At 35.7% G+C, this 21,314-nt stretch overlaps 1 protein-coding gene across 2 annotated transcripts in view; it reads left to right on the forward strand.

Moving 5' to 3' along the window:
- TTC29 (tetratricopeptide repeat domain 29) overlaps nt 1-21,314 on the forward strand; it is a 243,323-nt gene that overhangs the window by 138,525 nt on the left and 83,484 nt on the right. For both annotated transcript variants that reach the window (XM_030312961.1, XM_030312963.1), the window contains exons 10-11: nt 11,339-11,462; nt 20,427-20,655. In XM_030312961.1, the coding sequence (XP_030168821.1) occupies nt 11,339-11,462; nt 20,427-20,655 (353 nt within the window). The remainder of the gene's footprint in view (nt 1-11,338; nt 11,463-20,426; nt 20,656-21,314) is intronic.

Below are 21,314 nucleotides of genomic sequence, written 5' to 3' on the forward strand. Positions count from 1 at the left end.
TTGAGTGTGTATGTGTGTGTGTATATATATATCTTCATTCAAAATAGCATCAAAATAGCATCACATCATTGTTTGAGAGGTGGGTTTGATCTCTAAAAATAGCCAAAAGGATTTAGAGTCACATTTAGAAAACACAGTAAATAATCTCTATGGATAACCTGATTTTTGAAACAAAACTCATTAAATTGCTTATGAATGCTTTATACCACTGTACTATGCAGCAGTTTTTCGAAAAATTGCCATTAGCCTTATCATTAGATGACATCACTTGGAGGAAATTATCTTCCTTTGCATGCTTGGTAGGTCTTGGACAGCTGTAAATATGGGTGGAAAAATTAGGGCTAGAAATATAATTTGCCAGACATATGCATATAGGGGTTAGGGCATGGTGTGGTAGGAAATGAAATTGCCCATAGTAAGCTTTTAATGGAGGGGAAATGAATGCCTGGGGCAGGACTCTGGAAACAGCCAACTTTGGATAGTCAACAATCTCAATGTCAGTAAGCTATCTGGGTAAATGAGAGATACAGGGAAAGTGAGAGAATAGAGATTGGTCAAGAGTTCTAGATGCTATGGAGAAAGAAACATTTAGGAAAATATGAGACAGTTAACAGCAGCAACTCCAACTTATGCTGAAGATCTATGTAAGGTTGAAGGAGAAAGAAACATGGGAGGACCTGTGAATCTATAAGCACACTAAACATCTTATGCAGTTCAAAATTCAAAGATGTTTCACGTAATACATATTACAGTTTTTCAAATTCATATAGATGCTTTGAGGTCACCACTGTGTTCACTGGATTTGTCTCCAAATCTGTTTTGCTCCCTTTTAAGACTAAATTTACCCCAAAACACTAGACTTACTCTTATAAAAATATTCAAATAAATGTGCTTTAAGTTTCAAACTGCTGTAGACAGTTCATAGTACCTATCACAGTTAATTCTATGTACAAATGTTTATATTGATCTCTCCAAATTGACAGTGAAACACTTTAAGGGCAGGAACCATATTCCCCAACAACTAGCACATTCTAGGGCATTTGATAGTCTCTCAACAAAATTACTGAAATAAAAAGATGTTCTTGATGTTACAGAAATATCCAGGAGACAGGAGTTGACAGTCATGGACTCCAAACATCCAATTACTGATGTTCTTGAAAGTTACCTGGAAGCTTAATTTTTATAAGTACTGCACAGGTGTTTCCCTTCTCAAATTTTCAACCATTCCTTTATTTAAAAATACATTAAGGCCTAGTCTATTCTAAGCACTCTGTTAGTAACTATATGTCATTTTAAACATTTTGCCAGTATATATGTAACACTTCTATAGATCACTTTAATGACATCCAAGATTTCACAGCTAAGGGACACTTGCAAGAACAAACTACCATTTACCTTTATAAACTTTTTACAGGTTTTATTAAAAAAAATAACAGCTTTATTGAGATATAATTCATATACCATATAACTCACCCCTCTTTTTTGACATTTGAAGACTAGTTTTATTAAATATTTAGTATAGATCAAAGACTATGGGATAATGATGCAGTTGTTCCTCAGAGCTGCTGTGTTTATTTCCATACAGATCATAGAAAAATAGCATGTAGACTAAATGTTTAATTTTAGTCGGTGTTTAAAGGCAACTTGAGGGAGAGCATCCAATATGGTGGCATATGAAGGTCCTGAACCAACCCCCCATAGATACACTGAATCTATAGCTACATATGGAATAATTACCTCTGAAAAAGACCTGAAAACTAGCTGAACAGCTCCTTTACAACAAATGGCAGAAGGGCCACATCTAGATTGGTGGGAGAGGCTGAGAAGCATTCTCACCAAAACCCCACCCACAGCATGGTGACCCACAATCAGGAGTGATCTCACAAATCTGCAAATTCTCCCTGAGGGATGAGGGGTTCATGCCCCACATTAGCACCCCAATCCCTGAGACTGGCAATGGAGAGACAAACCCCCAAAATGTCTGTCTTTGAAAAACAATGAGGCTCACATCCAGGAAACCGAAAGAGCTATAGGGAACTAGAGTACTTCTCTTAAAGAGCTTGAATGCAACTTACTTACCCCAGGGACCAGCACAAAAGTTGCAGTCTGAAAAGTTTATAGATTATATGTGAAGTTTGCTCATCTTAAAGAATATGCTAGAGGGGCAAAGGCCTATGGGACTCTCTCTAGGAGCAGAGGCACTGGCAGGTGCCATTTTTTCACTCTCTCTCTACCTTGATAGCTCCAGCAAGTGTGCCCTGGCCCTGTGCTCTCCTGCTTCTTTGCTAAAACTGTTGGGCACATACAGCATACATAGGAGATGCTCCAATCATCTGGCTCTGATAGCCAGAGGAGAGAGGCCTGCATTTCTGGAACACATGGGACTGTAACAGAGAGACAGTTCTTGGCAGGCTAACATCCACAGCACTACAGAGACAGAAGACTGAAACACTCCCAGTCTTTCTGGGAAAGAGGCATACTTACTTGTTCTGGAACTTGAGGCTGAGGGGCAGACTTCAAGTTTGCCACCTACCTAGAGGCCACAGAGGTACTCTCAGGGAATGTAGACATGGGGGAGGTGGGGGCATCTTTGTTCATTCCATCCTTTGTGCCTTGCTACAGGCACTGGTGCCTCATGGAAAGGAGCTTATACACTTACCTGAAGCCCCAAGTTTTGCTACTGTTACCAGGGAACACCTCCAGGCCATCTGGTCTGAAGGCCAGCAGGGTTTATAATGATAGCCCCACAGGACTATATATATTTGAGTACTCTAAAGCTGCTGCCTGAGTGTCTGGCTTCCAATAAGTCTGAAACTAGGTGCTGACTGAGATCTCTCTCAGTTAGGACAACATTGACCAACAAGGTTCATTTCCTATACAAGGCCAGTCCTTCAAGGCTGAGAGAGGTAGTGTTTCACCTAGTACATAGAAACAGAGTCTCAAGAAACCTGAGAAAACCTCTAGAGGACTATGATCCAAATGAATGAGCATGATAAAACCTCAGAAAAAAATTCAGTGAAATGGAAATAAGTAATTTACTTATTAAAAGAGTTAAAAGCAGTGGTAATTAAGACACTCAACGACTTGGGAGAAGAATGGATGAACACAGTGGGAAACTTCACAAAGAGATAGAAAATATAAGAAAGCACAGGAGGAAACAAAAGTCACAGGGCCAAAGAATACAATAACTGAAGTGTAAAATAAACTAGAGTGGTTCAGCATCAGACTAGATGAAGCAGAGGAAAGGATAAGTGATCTAGAAGACAGGGCAATAGAACTCACCCAAATAGAGCAGCAAAAAGAAGGAAGAATTTTCAAAAGTAAAAGATAGCTTAGAAGACCATGGAGACAACAGCAAACAGAATAACAGTTATAATGTAAGAGTCCCAAAAGGAGAAGAGAGAGAAATAAAGTGGGAGAAAACTCATTTGAAGAAATAACTGCTGAAAACTTACCTAACATGGGGAAAAAACAGACATCTATATCCAGGAATCCTAGACAGATTCAAATAAGATGATACCAAAAAATTCACACCAAGACACATTATAATTGAAATATCAAAAGTTAAAGAGAAAATCTTAAAAGGAGCAAGAGAAAAACAAGTTGTTTTTTCAACTTGAGAAACAAGAGAAACCCCAAAAGACTACCAGTAGATTTTTCAGCAGAAACTTTGCAGGTGAGAAGGGAGGCAAACAATATATTCAATTGTGCTGAAAGGGAAAAAGTTCCTGCCAAAAATGCTTCACCCAGCAAGGTTATAATTCTGAATTGAAGGAGAGATCAAAAATTTTCCAGACAAGCAAAAGCTAGAGAAATTCACTATCATAAACTGGCTTTACTAGAAATGTTAAAGGGACTACTTTAACCTGAAAAAAAGGCATTAATTAGTAACAAGTGAACATATTAAAGTATAAATCTCACTGGTAAAGGTAAATATGTAGTAAAGGTAATGAGTTAGTCACTGATAAAACTCATATAAAGGTTAAAAGACAAAACAAGGGGCCTGGGTGGCTTAGTCAGTTAAGCGGCCAACTTCAACTCAGGTCATGATCTTGTGGTTTGTGGGTTCGAGCGCCATGTTGGGCTCTGTGCTGACAGCTCGGAGCCTGGAGCCTGCTTTGGATTCTGTGTCTCCCCTCTCTCTGTCCCTCCCATGCTCATGCTCTGTTTCTCTCTGTCTCTCAATAATAAATAAATGTTAAAAATTTTTAAAGACAAAACTAGTTAAGGGGTGCCTAAGGATCTGACTCTTGATTTTGGTTCAAGTCATGATCTCACAGTCATGGGATCGAGCCCCATGCTCACCATGGAGCCTGCTTGGGATTCTTTCTCCCCATCTCTCTCTGCCCCTTCCCTGTGGTCTCTTTCATTCTCTATCTCTAAAAAAAGACAAGACTAGTTAAAATAACTACAATAATCTCTTAAGAATGCAAAAATAAAAAGATGTAAAATGTGACATCAAAAACATTAGACATGGGGGGGGAGGAAAAGTGTAGTTTTAGTTTTAGTTGCCATCAACTTAAAACAGGCTGTTATATACACAGGCTATTATATGTGCCCCTCATGGTAACCACAAAGCAAAAACCGATAGTAAATACACAAAAGATAATAAGAAAGGAATCTAAGAATAACACTAAAGAAAGTCATCAAACCATAAGGGAAGAGATCAAGAGAAAAAGACAGGAACACAGAGGAATTACAAAGCAGCCAGAAAACAGTTAACAAAATGGCAATAAACACATACCTATGAATAATTACTTTAGATATAAATGGGCTAACTTATACAACCAAAACACAAAGTGTGACAAAACGGATAAAAACAAAACAAAACAAGACCCATCTACATGTTGTCTACAAGAGACTAACTTTAGATGTAAGGATACACACAGAGTGAAAGTGAAGGGATAAAAAAGATGTTTCATACAAATGGAAAGCAAAAGAAAGCTGGGGTAGTTATGCTTACAAAATAGGCTTAAAAGAAACTGTAATAAAAGACAAAGAACGAATTATATAATGATAAAGGGGTCAATCCAACAAGAGGATATAACATTTGTAAATATTTATGCACCTAAATATATAAAGCAAATATTAACAGACCAAAAGGGAGAGATTGACAGCACTACAACAAAAGTAGGGGACTTTATTGCCTCACTTACATCAATAGATAGATCATTCGGACAGAAAATCAATAAGGAAACATCAGCCTTAAATGACACTTTAGACCAGTTGGACATAATAGATATATACAGAACATTCCATAAAAAGCAGCAGAATACACATTCTTCTCAAGTGCACAGGGAATATTCTTCACAACAGATCATGTGTTAGAGTACAAAATAAGTCTCAATAAATTTAAGAGGATTGAAATCAAATAAAGCATCTTTTCTGACTACAATGGTATGAAACCAGAAATCAATTACAGGGAAAAAAAAACCAGAAAAATCACAAATGTGTAGCAATAAAACAACATGCTACTGAACAACCAGTGGCCCAATGAGAGGAGAAATTAAACGAGAAATCAAAAAAGTGAATGTGATACACCACATTAACAAAATGAATGATAAAATCATATGATCATCTCAATAGTGGCAGAAAAAAACATCTGACAAAATTCAACATCCATTTAGATAACACTCCCAAGGAAGTGAGTATAGAGGGAATGAACTTCAACATAGTAAAGACTATATGTGAAGCCCACAGCTAATATTATACTCAATGGTGAAAATCTGGAAGCTTTTCCTCTAAAACGGGGAAAAAGACAAGGATGCCCATTCTCACCACTTTTATTCAACATAGTGTTAGAAGTCCTAGAAATTGGGCAAGAAAAAGAAATAAAGTTCTCCAAATTGGAAAAAGAGGTAAAACTCTCACTATTTGCAGACGACATAACTTTATATACATAGAAAACCCTCAAGACTGCACCAAAAAACTGTTAGAATAAATGAATTCAGTAAATTTTCTCAGTACAAAATCAACACACAAAAATTTGTTGCATTTCTATACATGAACAACAGTCTATCAGAAAGAGTAATTAAGAAAATAATCCCATCTACACTGACATCAAAAAGAATAAAATACCTAAGAATAAATTTAACCAAGGAGGTGAAAGACCCATACACTGAAAACTATAAGACACTGATAAACTGAAGTAAACACAAATAAATGGAAAGATATTCTGTGTTCATGGATTGGAAAAATTAATATTGTTAAAATGTCCATACTATCCAAAGCGATCTACAGATGTAGTGTAATCCCTGTCAAAATCCTAATGGCATTTTCCATAGAATAGAACAATCCTAAAATGTATATTGAACCACAAAAGACCCTGAATAGTCAAAGCAATCATGAGAAAGTTATCATGCTCCCTTATTTAAAACTATATTATAAATCTATAATAATCAAAACAGTATGGTATTGGCATAAAAACAGACACATAGATCAACAGAACCAAATAGAGTCCAGAAATAAACCCATATATATATGACCAATTAATTTACACCAAAGGGTCAAGAATATAAATTGGGGAAAGGACAGTTTCTTTAATAAATAGTGTGGGAGAACTGGACAACCATGTGCAAAAGACGGAACCTAGTTACCATTCACAAAAAAATTAACTCCAAATAAATTAAAGACAATATAAGACCTGAAATCATTAAACTCTGAGGAGGTAAGTAGTAAGCTCTTTGACATATGTCTTGGTGGGGTTGTTGTTGTTGTTTTGATCTGACTCCAAAAACAAAAGCATGAAAGCAAAGGTAAATAAGTGGGACTACATCAAACTAAAAAGTTTCTTCTGCACAGCAAAGGAAATGATCAATAAAATGTAAAGGCAATCTACTGAATTAGAGACAATATTTGCAAGTCATATATCTGAAAAGAGGTTAATGTCCAAAATATAAAGAACTCATATTACTCAAAATAGAAAAAAAAAACAACAATCTAGTTAAGAAGTGGGCAAAGGATCTGAATAGACATTTTTCCAAAGAAGACATACACATAGACAACAGGGCCATGAAAATATGCTCAGCATCACTAATCATCAGAGAAATGAAAACCAGAACCTCAATCAGGTGTCACCTCACACCTGTTAGAATGGCTATTATTAAAAAGACAAGAAACAAATGTTGGCAAGGGCATGGAGAGGGGAACCCTTGTGCACTGCTGGTAGGAATACAAATTGGTGCAGCCACTATGGAAAACAGTATGAAGGTTCCTCAAAAAATTCAAAGTAGAACTACTGTATGATCCATCTATTCTATTTCTAGATATTTATCTCGAGAAAATGAAAACACTAACTTGAAAAGATATATGCACCCCTGTGCTCACTGTAGCATTATTTATAGTTGCTGAGACATGGAAACAACCTAAGTGGCCATCAATGGATGAAGGAATAAGATATACGATATATCTTATAGTATATATATATACTTATATATATTTATACTTAGTATAAAGTGTATATATATATACTTATATATTTATATATACTTATATATTTATATATACTTAAGTATATATATATACTTATAGTATACTATAAGATATAGTATATACACACAGTGTATACGGTGGAATTCTACTCCATCGTAAAAAAGAACAAAACCTTGCCGTTTGTGACAACATGGATAGATTTTAAGAGTATTAAGCTAAGTGAAATAAGTCCAGCAGAGAAAAATAAATACTTACACTGTCACTAATGCAGAATCTGAAAAACAAACTGAATGAATAAAACAAAACAAAATGAAACTAATAAGCAGACTGGTGGTTGCCAGGGAGAAGAGGGAACAGGGGTGGTGTAATAGGTGAACGGGGTCAGGAGGTACAGACTTCCAGTTGTGAAGTGAATAAGTCATGGGGATGTGGTGAGCATCAGGGTGACTGTAACCAATGGTACTGAGCATATTGAAGGTTGCCAGGGAAGAGTGACTCTTAAAAAAGTGCTCATCAAAAGAAAAAACATTTTTGTAACTTTTTTATGGTGACTAGACTTGTGGGGGTGATCGTTGCATAGTGTATACACGTGTTGAAACACGTTGTAGACTTGAAACTAAACTTCCTAGAAAATTTTAAGCAAGAACTTACTAGCCAATGAACTACCCTAGTCCATTATACTGAAGTAGCTTTATTTTTAGATTTCACTGAATATAAGATTGTTTCTATTGGAAGATGCACCTTATGTACTACCAAAAAGATATTCTAACTAAACTGTAACATAATACCACTCATGCTTAGAATTTTGATTTTATGCTTAATAAAAGAGCTATTTTAGTCTCACATGCAGACATTTTTATCATTAATCTTAAGCATTCATGGAAAAATACAAACAAAACAAATTTATTACACTCCTCAAACATCTTTCTGTTCCAAGTCCAATTTTTCTGAATCGCTTTTAAATCAGAACTGTCATTATTTTTTCCCGAACATATCATCTTTTGTGTCATCAAGAACATTGATACTCTAGCCCTTTTAAAAATAATGTTCCAGTATCATCTCCAGTAATTTTTTCCAAGTCATGGACATTCATTTTGCCCATTTTGAAGTTAGCACTTTCTTGACTTTTAGAAGATTTCAGAAAGGTGTTTTAGAAAACAACCAGTCCTCAGATTCCTGTCTGAAATTATCTAAAATAGTTGTTCATAGAAAGATCAAGGCATTGCAATTGTTGGGTCATGTCCAGGAATATAAGCCTAGTCCATTCTTCAGCACCAACTGTGGCCTGCTACTGATCTGACAGTGATTATTAGATGCCTACCTGTTGTAAGACATCCTGATTTCAGAAATGTTAGAGCATGGGAAAATGTGTGTTTTAGAATCAATGAAATATTGCTAAATTTTTCTTTAACGGCAATAATTTAAAAGTTCGTGGCAAAACTTCTGTATATGCCACATTCATTATCATACTATCCAGAGCTCCTATGAGTAAATTCTTGAAGTCTAAACTGAGAAATGCCCATGCAGGGAGCAGCTCGATTTCAAAACAACCTCTACATTTCAGAATTTCGTCTTATGAATTATTGAGTCATGGCATAGATGTTCACTGGGAGCTGCAAAAGGAGATTCTAGGGATTCAGAAACATTCAGAAGTAAGAGTTTTTCTTTTATTATACTTAATTGAGGAACACAATTATAGGTTTTCTGTTATTTTAAGATCTCTAAATTCTGGGGGTACCTGGGTGGCTCAGTCAGTTAAGCACCTGACTCTTGATTTTGGCTCAGGTCATGATCTCGCAGTTCATGAGTTTGAGCCCTGCATGGGGCACTGCACTGACAGCACTGAGCCTGCTTGGGATTCTCTGTCTCCTATCTCCCTTTCTCTGTGCCTTTCCCCTGCTCATGCATGCACTCTCTTTCTCTCAAAAATAAATAAACTTTAAAATAAAATAAAGTCTCTAAATTCTGGATGTTGTCACATTAATAAAAAATTTCAATAGTTCTGATATGATTTAACCATAGAATTTCATATAATCTTAGATTCATTATTCTGTGTTAGGAATTGGCAAAAAAAAAAAAAAAATCCAGAGATTCAGCAGATACTGAATTTCTTCAGCATACTTAATTTGGAGCCATTATTTGAAATCACTTCCTGCTTTTGTCCATAGCATTTTAATTCTTAATGGCATGTCCCTGAATTAGCAGTTCAATGTCCCTTGAGCTGGACTTCGGCTTCAATCACCTCTACAAAATCAGTCACAGCATATTATATCTTGGATATAGATGTTTTCAAAAATTACTGTCTCTTTGGTTGCTCAAATATTTTTTATCTTAGTTCTTAGATCTCATTCACCCTTATGAGAATGTACCTCTCTCAATGGGCCCCCAAGCATTCTTCACATAGGACATCACTACCCCTGGCTCCTAAAAGAGCTTGTCTCCTTAGATTGGCTTTCAAATTTCAAATGATTATCTCCTTTAGAGAGATTTTTAGAGTCTTTCCACTCTTCTCTCTCCTTTATGTTTAGCTCTTACTCATATAAAACTAAGATTTTTATATATCCTTGAAGTGGTATTCAGATCATGAAAAACTGATGATCATTTGGGGCTCAGATTTGTAAAATTAGAGCAGAATTCATATAATAAGGGTTTCTTAATATAATTCATTGAAATCCTTAAAATGATGATTTTAAATGATCTTTAAAATCTTTTCAATTCTTTATGAAAGAAAAAAAAATCCAAACTTGTTTTAGTTAGTTTTGGTAATTTGAGTTGCTGTAACAGTCTCCAAAATCCCAGTGGTATATCACAATGAAATCTCATTTCTTATTTATAAAAATGCTTGCAGTTTGCCCATGATTGTACCATGCCTTTCTGAAGCCAGGCTCTTCCAAATGGGTCTGTCTCTATCTTTCATTCTTTAGAGTCCTGGTTGAGGGATTTCTGAATACTCCATTTTCATCATATTTGTTCTAATGCCTCCAGTAGGTATTGCCTCCCCATAAAGGACTGGCTTCATTTACAAAGTAGTATGGAAAATCTCAATGTTTTCAAAGGTTTTATCTTTTTGTTTAATGATAGCTTTATTGAGATATACTTCATATACCATATTCACCCTTTAAAGTCTACAATTCAGTAGGTTTTAATATATTCACAGAGTTGTACAACTATCACCACAATTTAATTCAGATCATGGTTGCCAGTCCAAAAAGCAACCCCATATCCCTTAGCAGCCACTATCTATATTCCCCTACTCACCAGCCTCTGGTAACCACTAACCTACTTTCTGTTTCTTTGGATTTTCCTGTTCTGGGCATTTTATGTAAATGGAATCATACACTGTATTTTTTGTGACTGGCTTCTTTCATTAAAATGTTTTCAAGGGTGATCCATGTTATGGCATGTGTCACTAAACTACTTCATTCCTTCCTATGGCAGAAAAATATTCCATTGTATGGATATACCACATTTTGCTTATCCATTCAATTGATAGACCTTGGGGTTGTTTCCACTTTTTGGCTACTGTAAATAATGCTGCTATGAACATTTGTGTACAAGTTTTTGTGTGAACATATATTTTATTTCTTTTGGGTATATACATAGGAGTGAAATTGCTGGATCATAGGGTAACTGTATATTAAAATTTTTGAGGACCTGCCAACCTGGTTTTCAAAGCAGGTGCACCATTTTACAATCCCACCAGCAACACTTGAAAGTTTAAAGGTTTAAGTTTTAACTCACTGTATACTCCAACAAAGACAGGCCACGTATTTTTTAATTTTGTACTTCACACTTTTTTATCCTGAATCATCTTGCACTTTCTAAAGCAGAGACACAAAATATTTTCTCTTTAGTGTGATGTTAAATGAGATGATTCTCCAATAGTTTCCTATTTTATTTATTCTAGCCAAGGAAAGATGCCAGAAGCAATTAAATACTTGAAAAAAGTTGTGGAAATTGCAAGAAATAATTTTCAAAGCCTAGATGTTGTGAGAGCAAGTACAATGCTTGGGGACATCTATAATGAAAAAGTGAGTATGTGTTTCTTTATTATTATTATTATTATTATTATTACTATTATTATTATTATTTGAGAGAGAGAGAGCATGCGCGTGCATGAGCGGGGAGTGGGGCAGAGAGAGAGGAAGGACAGAGGATATGAAGTGGACTCTGTGCTGACAGTAGACATCCCAATGTGAGGCTCGAACTCACCAACCAGAGATCGTGACCTGAACCAAAGTTAGACACTTAACCAATTGAGCTACCCAGGCGCCCCTGTTTCTTTCGTACAGGTAGAAATTTGCAGAGTTTTAAAATTCTATTCCCATTTGACTCTCCCCTTCCCATAATATGTTATGCAGAATGACCTCAGGACTACAGGGCCTAGTTAATGCACAAGACAGTTCCTTCCTCTTCTTCTAGGACCTGAGAGCCATCTTGTGCACAGTCACCACAAGCTGCTAAAAGTGATTCATATCTTCACAGCCAGTGAAGATTCTAAGTGGTTTTGGATTTGAAGAGCAATTAAAACATTTCAATTCAAAGAATATCATTATAATGGTTGGCTTTTATCTACTGACACTAACATTCATCTCCTTGCTCCAAATTCTCATTTTATTAATCCAGCTGTGATGCCCCTCCTAGGTCCCTCAGGAGAAGAAAGCACAATCCCAAGAGTAATTCTGAAGGAAATATGGAATTCTAGCATCAGATTGGTTATGTGAAAGAAAAGAGAAACAAGAGAAAGTCTAAAATTAAAAGTATCCTATTCAAGAGGTCATTACTAGTATAATGCATTGGTCATAATGCATTGATCTTTTGATTTATGTTCTCATGACTTTGTATTTTATTAACTAGATTTTTCTTTAAGAAACAGTATAAAAGAGGCTTTTTTTCTCTAGTTATAATTGCTGTTTTGATAATGAATAGGATCTATCATTTTTGAGGGTAGTTTCATTCATTCTTAATGTTTATACACCTTTTCTTAATTTTTTTGAGAGGTGGTTTGTGTCGTGATTAAAAGCACTAATTCTGAGACCAAACTGGTTAAAAGCCTAGTTCTTTCACTTATAAGATCTGTGACCTAGGACAAGTTACTTACCTTCTAGGTGCCTCAATTTTCTCACCTCGTAAGGTTGCAGTGAGTACTGAGTTAATAAATGTAAAGCAATTAGAATAGCATCTGGCAGGGGAAGCCAGTGCCAGCTATATAAGCCATTATTACTCTCTACACCTTTATGTGGTATCATACAATTCCCCTTTTCCCAAGGCTCAGAGGGTTTAAATAACCTACCCTAGGTCTCCGTGTTTCTAGGTGGCAGTTATTATTATTTGCCATATAATTTACTTTGATGATTTCAGAATTATTTAGGCTCTTTTTTAAGAAAATAGAGTTTGCAATTAATTTGAATGAATGAAACTACTGTCTTTAGTCCCTGCTATGGGAAACACGCTTTCAAACAGGGAACCTGATTTCTTTGTACACCCCTCTCTCTTGCTAGCCCTGGTTCATTTGCTTCCTCTCTCTCCTATTACTCACTATCTTTAAACCCCCCTTTTTCTCTTGACTCTCACCCTCTACCTTCTTTCCTCCTCCCCTACACACCTTGCCCTTCTCTCCTGCCCCTGTCGTTCTGGTCTTGCTCTCAACTCAGTGGTCCTCTCTCTCTGATCTCCCCCCTACTTCGTTTCCCCTATTTCTTTGTGTCTCCCCAGGTGTTCCCCCAGGTCTTTCTCTCCACTGTGTCCCCATTCTGCTGCCCCATCTCTGTGGCACTACGCTACTCTGGTGACTCCTCTCTCCTGGATCTTGTACGTGCTTTTGTTTACTTTTCGGGATACTGTGGTGAAAAACAGACAAGGCTTATGCCCTTGCGAGGCTGACAGCCTAGTGGGAGCTCATGCTGTAGTAGCAGAATTGGTATTCCTAATTATACATAGTCTTACTTTTTAACAGGGTTGTTCTTTAAAAAAGAAATGCAAGGGGCGCCTGGGTGGCTCAGTCGGTTAAGCTTCCGACTTCAGCTCAGGTCACGATCTCACGGTCCATGAGTTCGAGCCCTGCGTGGGACTCTGGGCTGATGGCTCAGAGCCTGGAGCCTGCTTCCAATTCTGTGTCTCCCTCTCTCTCTCTGCCCCTCCCCCGTTCATGCTCTGTCTCTCTCTGTCTCAAAAATAAACGTTAAAAAATTAAAAAAAAAAAAAAGAAATGCAAAAAATGCAAATTGCTTTACTCTTCTACCAAACAATACTCAGAACTCAGTGTTTTGGTATGGCACAAATACTAAGCATCTGCCTATATTTTCCTAATTGCAGAAAGCATAAGGAAAACGAAACAATAAACCTTTCTAAAAGGTAATTTTTATATTTGCATTTTTAAGCTTTTTTGCCAAGAGTTTGTATCTCATCATATTCTCTGGTTTTTAATTCTTAAAGAAGAGTCTAATATCTTAAAGGCAAGAAACATGAATAATGTCCAAAGGCTGTGTCAACTACCAAAAGTTAATTTTCTTACCAGTTTATCCCCAGTTTATCCCAATTCTAATATAAAATTTGGAGGATTCCAGGTATTCATGCTATCTTCAAGTATGCATGCCTTCAAATATACAAGTCGGTTCATGCACCTTAATGATTACTTACATTTTAATGTAATAAGTGGTCACTGAAAAATAGTATGATATTAAGTACACAATACTATAACAGTTTAATGGCATGACAGACTTCTGAACAAAACTTGGTTACTAAAATTGTTAATGTTGTACTCAATTTTTTTTTGCATTACTGTGATTCTTCGCAGATACTTCCTCAAGTCAGAAAATCTACTGATAACTTCTCAGGCTGAATCTGAATTGTTAAATCATTACCAAGAGTATGATTTGAAAACATACAACAAAGTGGGTTTATTAGAACTAAATATAGTTATTTTTCCTTCTCATCTTTTTGAAACAAGAGGATAGCCTTGATGACATCCTGAATTTCCTTCTAGTTCTACAAAGGGAACTAGAGAAATGACAAGGAATGACTAGGAAAATAACATTTCCTGGGGGAAATGACAAAGAATTATTTCATGTCTCTGTTTTCAGCTTATGGATATTTCCTAATTATATTAAATGCCTTTATTTCAGTGATATACCTGAGCAATTTCATAAGCTGTTGTGCATCACATGCTATCTACTACACTTTTCCATGAAGGAAACTAGCAGGATGAAGAGAAACCTCACTGATTTTTGCCCACCTGACCCTGAATCTGAATTCAGCTACTTATTAACTGTGACCTTGGGCACATGAATTCTTTGATCCTCAGTTCTTTCATATTTTAATTGTCAAGAACAAGATGCCTTGAAGACTAGCTATTTAAGGATTAGAAATGTAAAAATATGTACATGGTACCTAGGTGAGTTCCTGGAACATACTGGGTACACAAAAGCACTTAGCTTCTTAATATCTCAAGCTCAGATCTCTCCCTGCAACTTCAGACTCATATCCTACTGTCTGCTTGACATCTTCACTTAGATCACTTCAAATATAAACTGTTAAAAACTGAACTCATCATTTTCCCCTCTAAATTCTATTCCTCTATTAACTTAGTATTCAACTATGATAGAATATGATTCAGGTATTTTCTAGTCAGACTTCTCAGTCTATGAGCTCCCCTTATCTGACCTCATCCAAGTCCATGGCTTTAAATAGCATCCATATGCTGATGACTCCCAAGTTTGTATCTCCATCCCTGATCTCTCTTTGGGACACTTGTAACTCTAGCTGGCTACTTAGCATCTCCACCTGGATGTGTAACAGACATGTCAAATTTAACATGATTCCTTCCTCCCAGTCTTCCATGTCTAAATAAATGGCATCATTATCTATCAGCCCCCTTGCTCAAGCCAAAAATCTGGATATTTTTTTTATTCTTGTCTCCTTTCTGATCTATATCTAATCCAGAAGCAAACCCTGACCTTTATGCCACCAAAACGTATCTCAGATCCACCTTGTTCTCTGTGTCTTCTCCTGTCATCCTGTCAGTTTATGACACTCTATTCTGTCTCCTGCATGACAATTAAGTTCAAGCCCATTCCCTGCTTCTCCCTCATATCATCAAGTCTCCACACAGAGGCCCAAGTAGTCCTTTTAAATGTAAATTAAATTATGTTATTTCTGTGCTTAAAATGCCTCCATTACTTCCCATTCTTCTTAGAACATAAATATAAATCCTCACCCCAATCTGAAATATTCTATGTGAGATGTACGCTCCCCTACCCCACCTCTGACTTTATTTCTTCCCACTCTCCTCATCTACTCCACCACAGCCACATGGGCTTAGTGAAGTCCTTCAAACATACAGAGCTTGTTCCTGCCTTAGGACATCTGCTTTAGCTGGAATGCCCTATGGAATGCTCTCTAATCTGAACTTCATATTGCTGATGTCTTGTCATCATATCTCAGTCAAATGTCATATCTTCGGAGAGGCCTTCCCTTGGCAACCCAATAAAAATAGCCACATGGGTGAAGGTCGTTTGAAGGTACAAACTTCCAGTTATAAAATAAGTAAATCTTGGGGATGTAATGTACAGCATGGTAACTACAGTTAATAACATTATATTATATGTTTGAAATTTGCTGAGAGTAGATCTTAAATGTTCCCATTACAAAAAAAAAAATGTGTAACCATGTGAGGTGATATTAACTCAACTTATTGTGGTGATCATTTAGTAATATATACAAATATTTAATCATTGTTATATACCCAAAACTGTACGAAAGTACTTTGAAAAGGTACTTGTATTTTGTAATTTAAGATGGCGTTATTGTTATTCATATGGAACACTGTTTAATCACAGCTACCGTTTTTCTAATTTGAGTCCTCAAACACATTTTCTTAATCTAAAAATGATAAAAATCTTGGGGTGCCTGGGTGACTCAGTTGGTTAGGCAAACAACTTTGGCTCAAGTCATGATCTCACAGTTTGTGAGTCTGAGCCCTGTGTCTGGGCTATGTGTTGACAGCTTGGAGCCCAGAACCTGCTTCAGATTCTGTGTCTCCCTTTCTCTCTACACCCACCCTCTCCCCTGCTCATGCTCTGTCTCTCTGTCTGTCTCAAAAATAAATAAACATGAAAAATTTTTTAATAAAATAAAATGATGAAATCTAATCCACTAAATTCTATGGAGCTTTCCAAGGCAATTGAGAAAGAAGTCAAAAAATTCAACCAATAAAAGTACCTGTTTGGTTGAAAAAATTTTTTTCTACCACTTACCAAAATATCCAAAATCTCCCATTTCTTTTCATTGAAGTCCTGAAAGCTGCATGCCAAAATAAAAATTATATGAAAAACAGCAGCCACCAGGTCACTCTTTAACATTACTGTAATATTCCACATAGACTTTATCTCATAGTTTTCTTATTTATGATATTTTCTTATTGTTCTTTAATTTGGCTAGAATAGAAGCTTAATGAGAATAAGAACCATATCTGCCGTGTTTATTATTTTGTTCCAGATCCTAAAACAGAACCTGGCACAGAGTTGGTGAACAAAAAGATGTGAATTCATTGAATCAATCAATAAATTTGTAACTAATTATACCTCTTAAGGAAGAATAGGATTGTCTCACTTTAGGAATTGCAAACTTCTATTTCATTTGTGTACAATAATTCTGAAAAGTTGTAGTGAATCTTCAGAAGCAAATCTAACATTGCTGGTACTTGTCAGTCTGCTTTTAAGGTCTTCTACATACTGCCTTCATTATCTCTTTTTTGGCTTCATATTATCCATGCAACGTATTCTAATTGTATTCTTTATAATCATTTCCAAGAAATAATATAAGACCACAATTATAATGCAAAACTGTATTTGGAAAAATATTAGAATTAACTGTTTTCTCTAGTGATGATGGTGTTACTATAATTATAGTTGTAATTATATAATCTTTAAAACATCACATCTTTAAAAGATCATTTATCCTAATTAATTTACCTTTTACTATATAATCATGGAAGATGGGCCACCAATCCCACCCTCCTGATGTGATGTTTTGATGGGAACGTATAACTAATATAAAGTAGTCAAATGAGAATGCTTTAGGGAAAATAACTCACAGACTCTTTATGAGATTGCTCATTCCCTAATAAGATCAGATAATAATCATGTAGTTAAAACAATGGTAGTTCCAAACTCAAATAGCAGAGAAAATGTGCAAAAACTGATTTTTCCTTAGTACTGGGAAAATGCTCCTTTATTTTTGAGCTTGCTCATTGGATAGAGCGGCATTTTAGACACACTAAGAAGGATCAGGTAAGAATTAGAATAATGCATGAAAATTCTATATTATGTTGCAATAATGCAAGATTTGTTTTAAGGCCTACGATGTCATCAAGGTCCTGTCCTGAAATTGTCCACCAAATGCTTATCAATGATATTTATAACATTAAGCAAAGTTCTCTTTTCCAATAAGATGCATTCATGAAGTGCATAAATTAACTTATGCATTTTCAATTCATATTTAAGATTGTCAAGATTAATTACTGGAATCTTCTGAATTTTATAATAGGATAGGGATTAACTGATAACAGAATTGAACTGTAGAACGTTGGACAGAACCTTTAAAGAAGAGATTAAATTTAGATATTCAACTCTTTCAGAATTGAAAATCTAGAAATGCAGTACACATTAGTGAAATCTCATTCCAAAATGGTATGTATAAAAATGCTTGCATCTGAAAAGAATTAATGTATTTCCTTAATAGTATTTTAAACTAGAGAAATTTAGGTCGATACCAGTTATGGCAGTTGTGTGTGTATCAAAAGATTGAATACTAGGCTCAATTTGAGGGAAGAATAACTATATGTAATTATAATTATAATTAAATAATTATGAATAATTATAATGGTCCTATTATAGGGGGGAAATACTTGTTAAAAAAGATCTAATATAAGTTTTAGCCATAGTAAATTCTGTTAACTGCTGAATCCCCACTGCTTGTCATGGAGCTTGTTAAGTAATAGTTGCCAGATGAATGAGTAAGTTCATTCTAATATAAAAATATATAAGGTAACTCTGGAAATTTAAATATAAGTCCATTTACTTATGGCCCTAATTTTCCTAAGACTTTCATCTAAAACGATAAATAGCCTAATGCTCAGAAATAGAACTAGAACTTAGGTATTTATACTTCTCTGTTTTTAAAAATAGAAATATTTGGTCTAGTCATATATGTTCACCTATTTTGTCCTATATCTTTGACGTCTAGCAAAACATTCCAAAATTTTAACTAGTTTTATTTTCATCTTCAATATTTGTATTGTTTCTCAATCATAATTTGCTTGTCATACAAATAGCTTTGATACAATTTTATTTTTTCTAATTAAGTACTCTTATTCTATAAATTCTATGTTATACACTTTGAAATAAAAGAAAGAATTGTTCACTTCAACAAACAAAAATCACTATTGATAAAATACAGAGGGGCTGTGTTTAAAGCAACAAATTTAATTGGAATGAACCATTTGAGTAGAATTCACTAACTTGTCCTTGTGGGTCTATAACACAACGTTATATGTATTGCTTATGTGGGTAACATAACTGTCACACAAGCCCTATTTCTCCCCCTCCTCACCTGGCTAGCAACTTCTGTATTCAGTTTGCTGTCTGAACGCCATGATCATGCAGAGATGCATGGAGTTGAGTATGCCGCTACCAGTGTATGGTATAAGGCTTTTTCTATGGTGTTTGTATTACCAGTTCCTTCATAAAATGTTGTGATAAAATCATTTGAAAACCTGTATTAAGATATTCTCTCTTGTAAGGGCTTCTTAAAAGTGTGTACATACATGTTTATGTGTATATGAGAAAGAAGAGAGGAAGGAGAAGAGAAAAGTGGGGAGGGCCAAAGGGAAAGGGAGAGGAGAGGAGAGCGTTGAAGGGGGAGGAGAGGAGAGGAGAGGAGAGGGTGAAGAAGAGAAATTTTGTTCCCTAGAATCTTAAAAGTATAGCTCAATCCTAAAAATGATATCCTCCACTGAGGAAAACTTTTTTGCAAAGATTTTTACTAGACTGGAGGTTGGCAGAAGATAGTCTCTTTACTGAGGCTCAATTTAATTACTTGTAGAATAAGAATAATATTTCCTCACAGAATGGCTTATGAAAGTTAGTGACATAATATACATGAAGAATTTAGCCCTGGCCCTGACACTTTGAAAGAGCTTGATAAATAGTGTTTACTTGTAGACAATAGCTTTTAGGAGGATAGGAGAGTACAACCAAAACCCACACAAGAAACCAAAAAACAAAACACCACCTTGAATTTTGCAATGAAATGTTGCAAATGACTTAAGAGATAAACATTTAAATGATCTTGAGTTGTGCTAGTGCCATCAAGTTCATAATTTTTAGAAATCTTGAATACATCCTATGTCCACAGTCAAGAATGACATAAATACATGGGTAAAACCAGAGCAACAACCAAATCAGCAGATAAATACACCTATTTTCACTGGCCACTGATTAAGTAGATTGGCTGAAAGTGATCTCTTGCTATGACTGAAGACAAAATCTGGTTTAAAATACTTCGTTAAGTGAATCCAATGCTACAAGTAAGAAACTTACATCCAAATCAATGTGAATCAGATCACTCTTTCTCAGACTTCTTTTTGCTACAATGTATTAGGCTGAACCATATGAAAATGCTAATATTTGACCATTTTTAATCCAAAAACACTTAAGTTGCATATAGTTCAACTTGGTAGATAAAACTTTTTACTGTATTAGCTTCAAGATATTGTATGGTTAGTAATCACAACTTTTTAAAAGAACCTTATTCCAAACAAAAACAAACAAACAAATAAATGAAACTTATTCTAATAGAGACCCCACTTGCCCTCTCTTTCTTCTAAAAGATGAATACCACATGTGGATACACCAGTGTGGTACATGCCAAGGTGAGTAGACATGTGGAATGATGGAATAAAAATTAAGAAAAAATGATTTCTCTTACATTTTTAGGGATACTACAACAAAGCTTCTGAATACTTTCAACAAGCTTTTGACACAACAGCAGAGCTAAGGAACATGCGTCACGTGGATGAGACAAAAGTTCACTATGGGATAGCAAAAGCTCATCAGATAATGCTGACCATAAACAATTATATTGAGTCTGAAGATCTCACCAGCCTTGACTACCTGCTGTCGTGGAAGGAGAATAGAAGCAGCATTGCACCACATCCGATTATCGGTAAGACTTTGCTTTTTGAAAACAGTTTTTGTGTCATTCTTGATGGCTGCATTGGTGATTTTTATTTTATTGGTAACTTTAATTATTCTTTACCACATGAATATCGGATGTGCCTTCATGCTGTACTGTATGTACCTTTGATGATAAGGAAAGCAGGAAATAGTGGTAATGATTAAACTCGACAAATCACCATTTTCATGTCGTTTGGTTTTTGTTTTTTTTTCAGTTGTCTCAAGTACTCAACAATATGCACTGATCAGTTGAAAGGAATGTGATATAAGTTTGTGTTTTTTAAAACGTGGTCAGTGTTGTACCTTATTGATAAGAAAAGTCACGGATGCTAGTTCACAGATACTAAGCAGTATTAATGCAATTGGTGCTATACTCTTACTTTACCAATGGTAGTAAATTTTCCTGTATTTGATCAATTGGAGTTAGAATATTAATTTAGAAAAATTTAGTATTGGGGCGCCTGGGTGACGCAGTCGGTTAAGCGTCCGACTTCAGCCAGGTCACGATCTCGCGGTCCGGGAGTTCGAGCCCCGCATCGGGCTCTGGGCTGATGGCTCGGAGCCTGGAGCCTGTTTCCGATTCTGTGTCTCCCTCTCTCTCTCTGCCCCTCCCCCGTTCATGCTCTGTCTCTCTCTGTCCCAAAAATA

The sequence above is a fragment of the Lynx canadensis genome, chromosome B1 (genome assembly GCF_007474595.2).
Source record: "Lynx canadensis isolate LIC74 chromosome B1, mLynCan4.pri.v2, whole genome shotgun sequence".
Lineage (NCBI taxonomy): Eukaryota > Metazoa > Chordata > Mammalia > Carnivora > Felidae > Lynx > Lynx canadensis.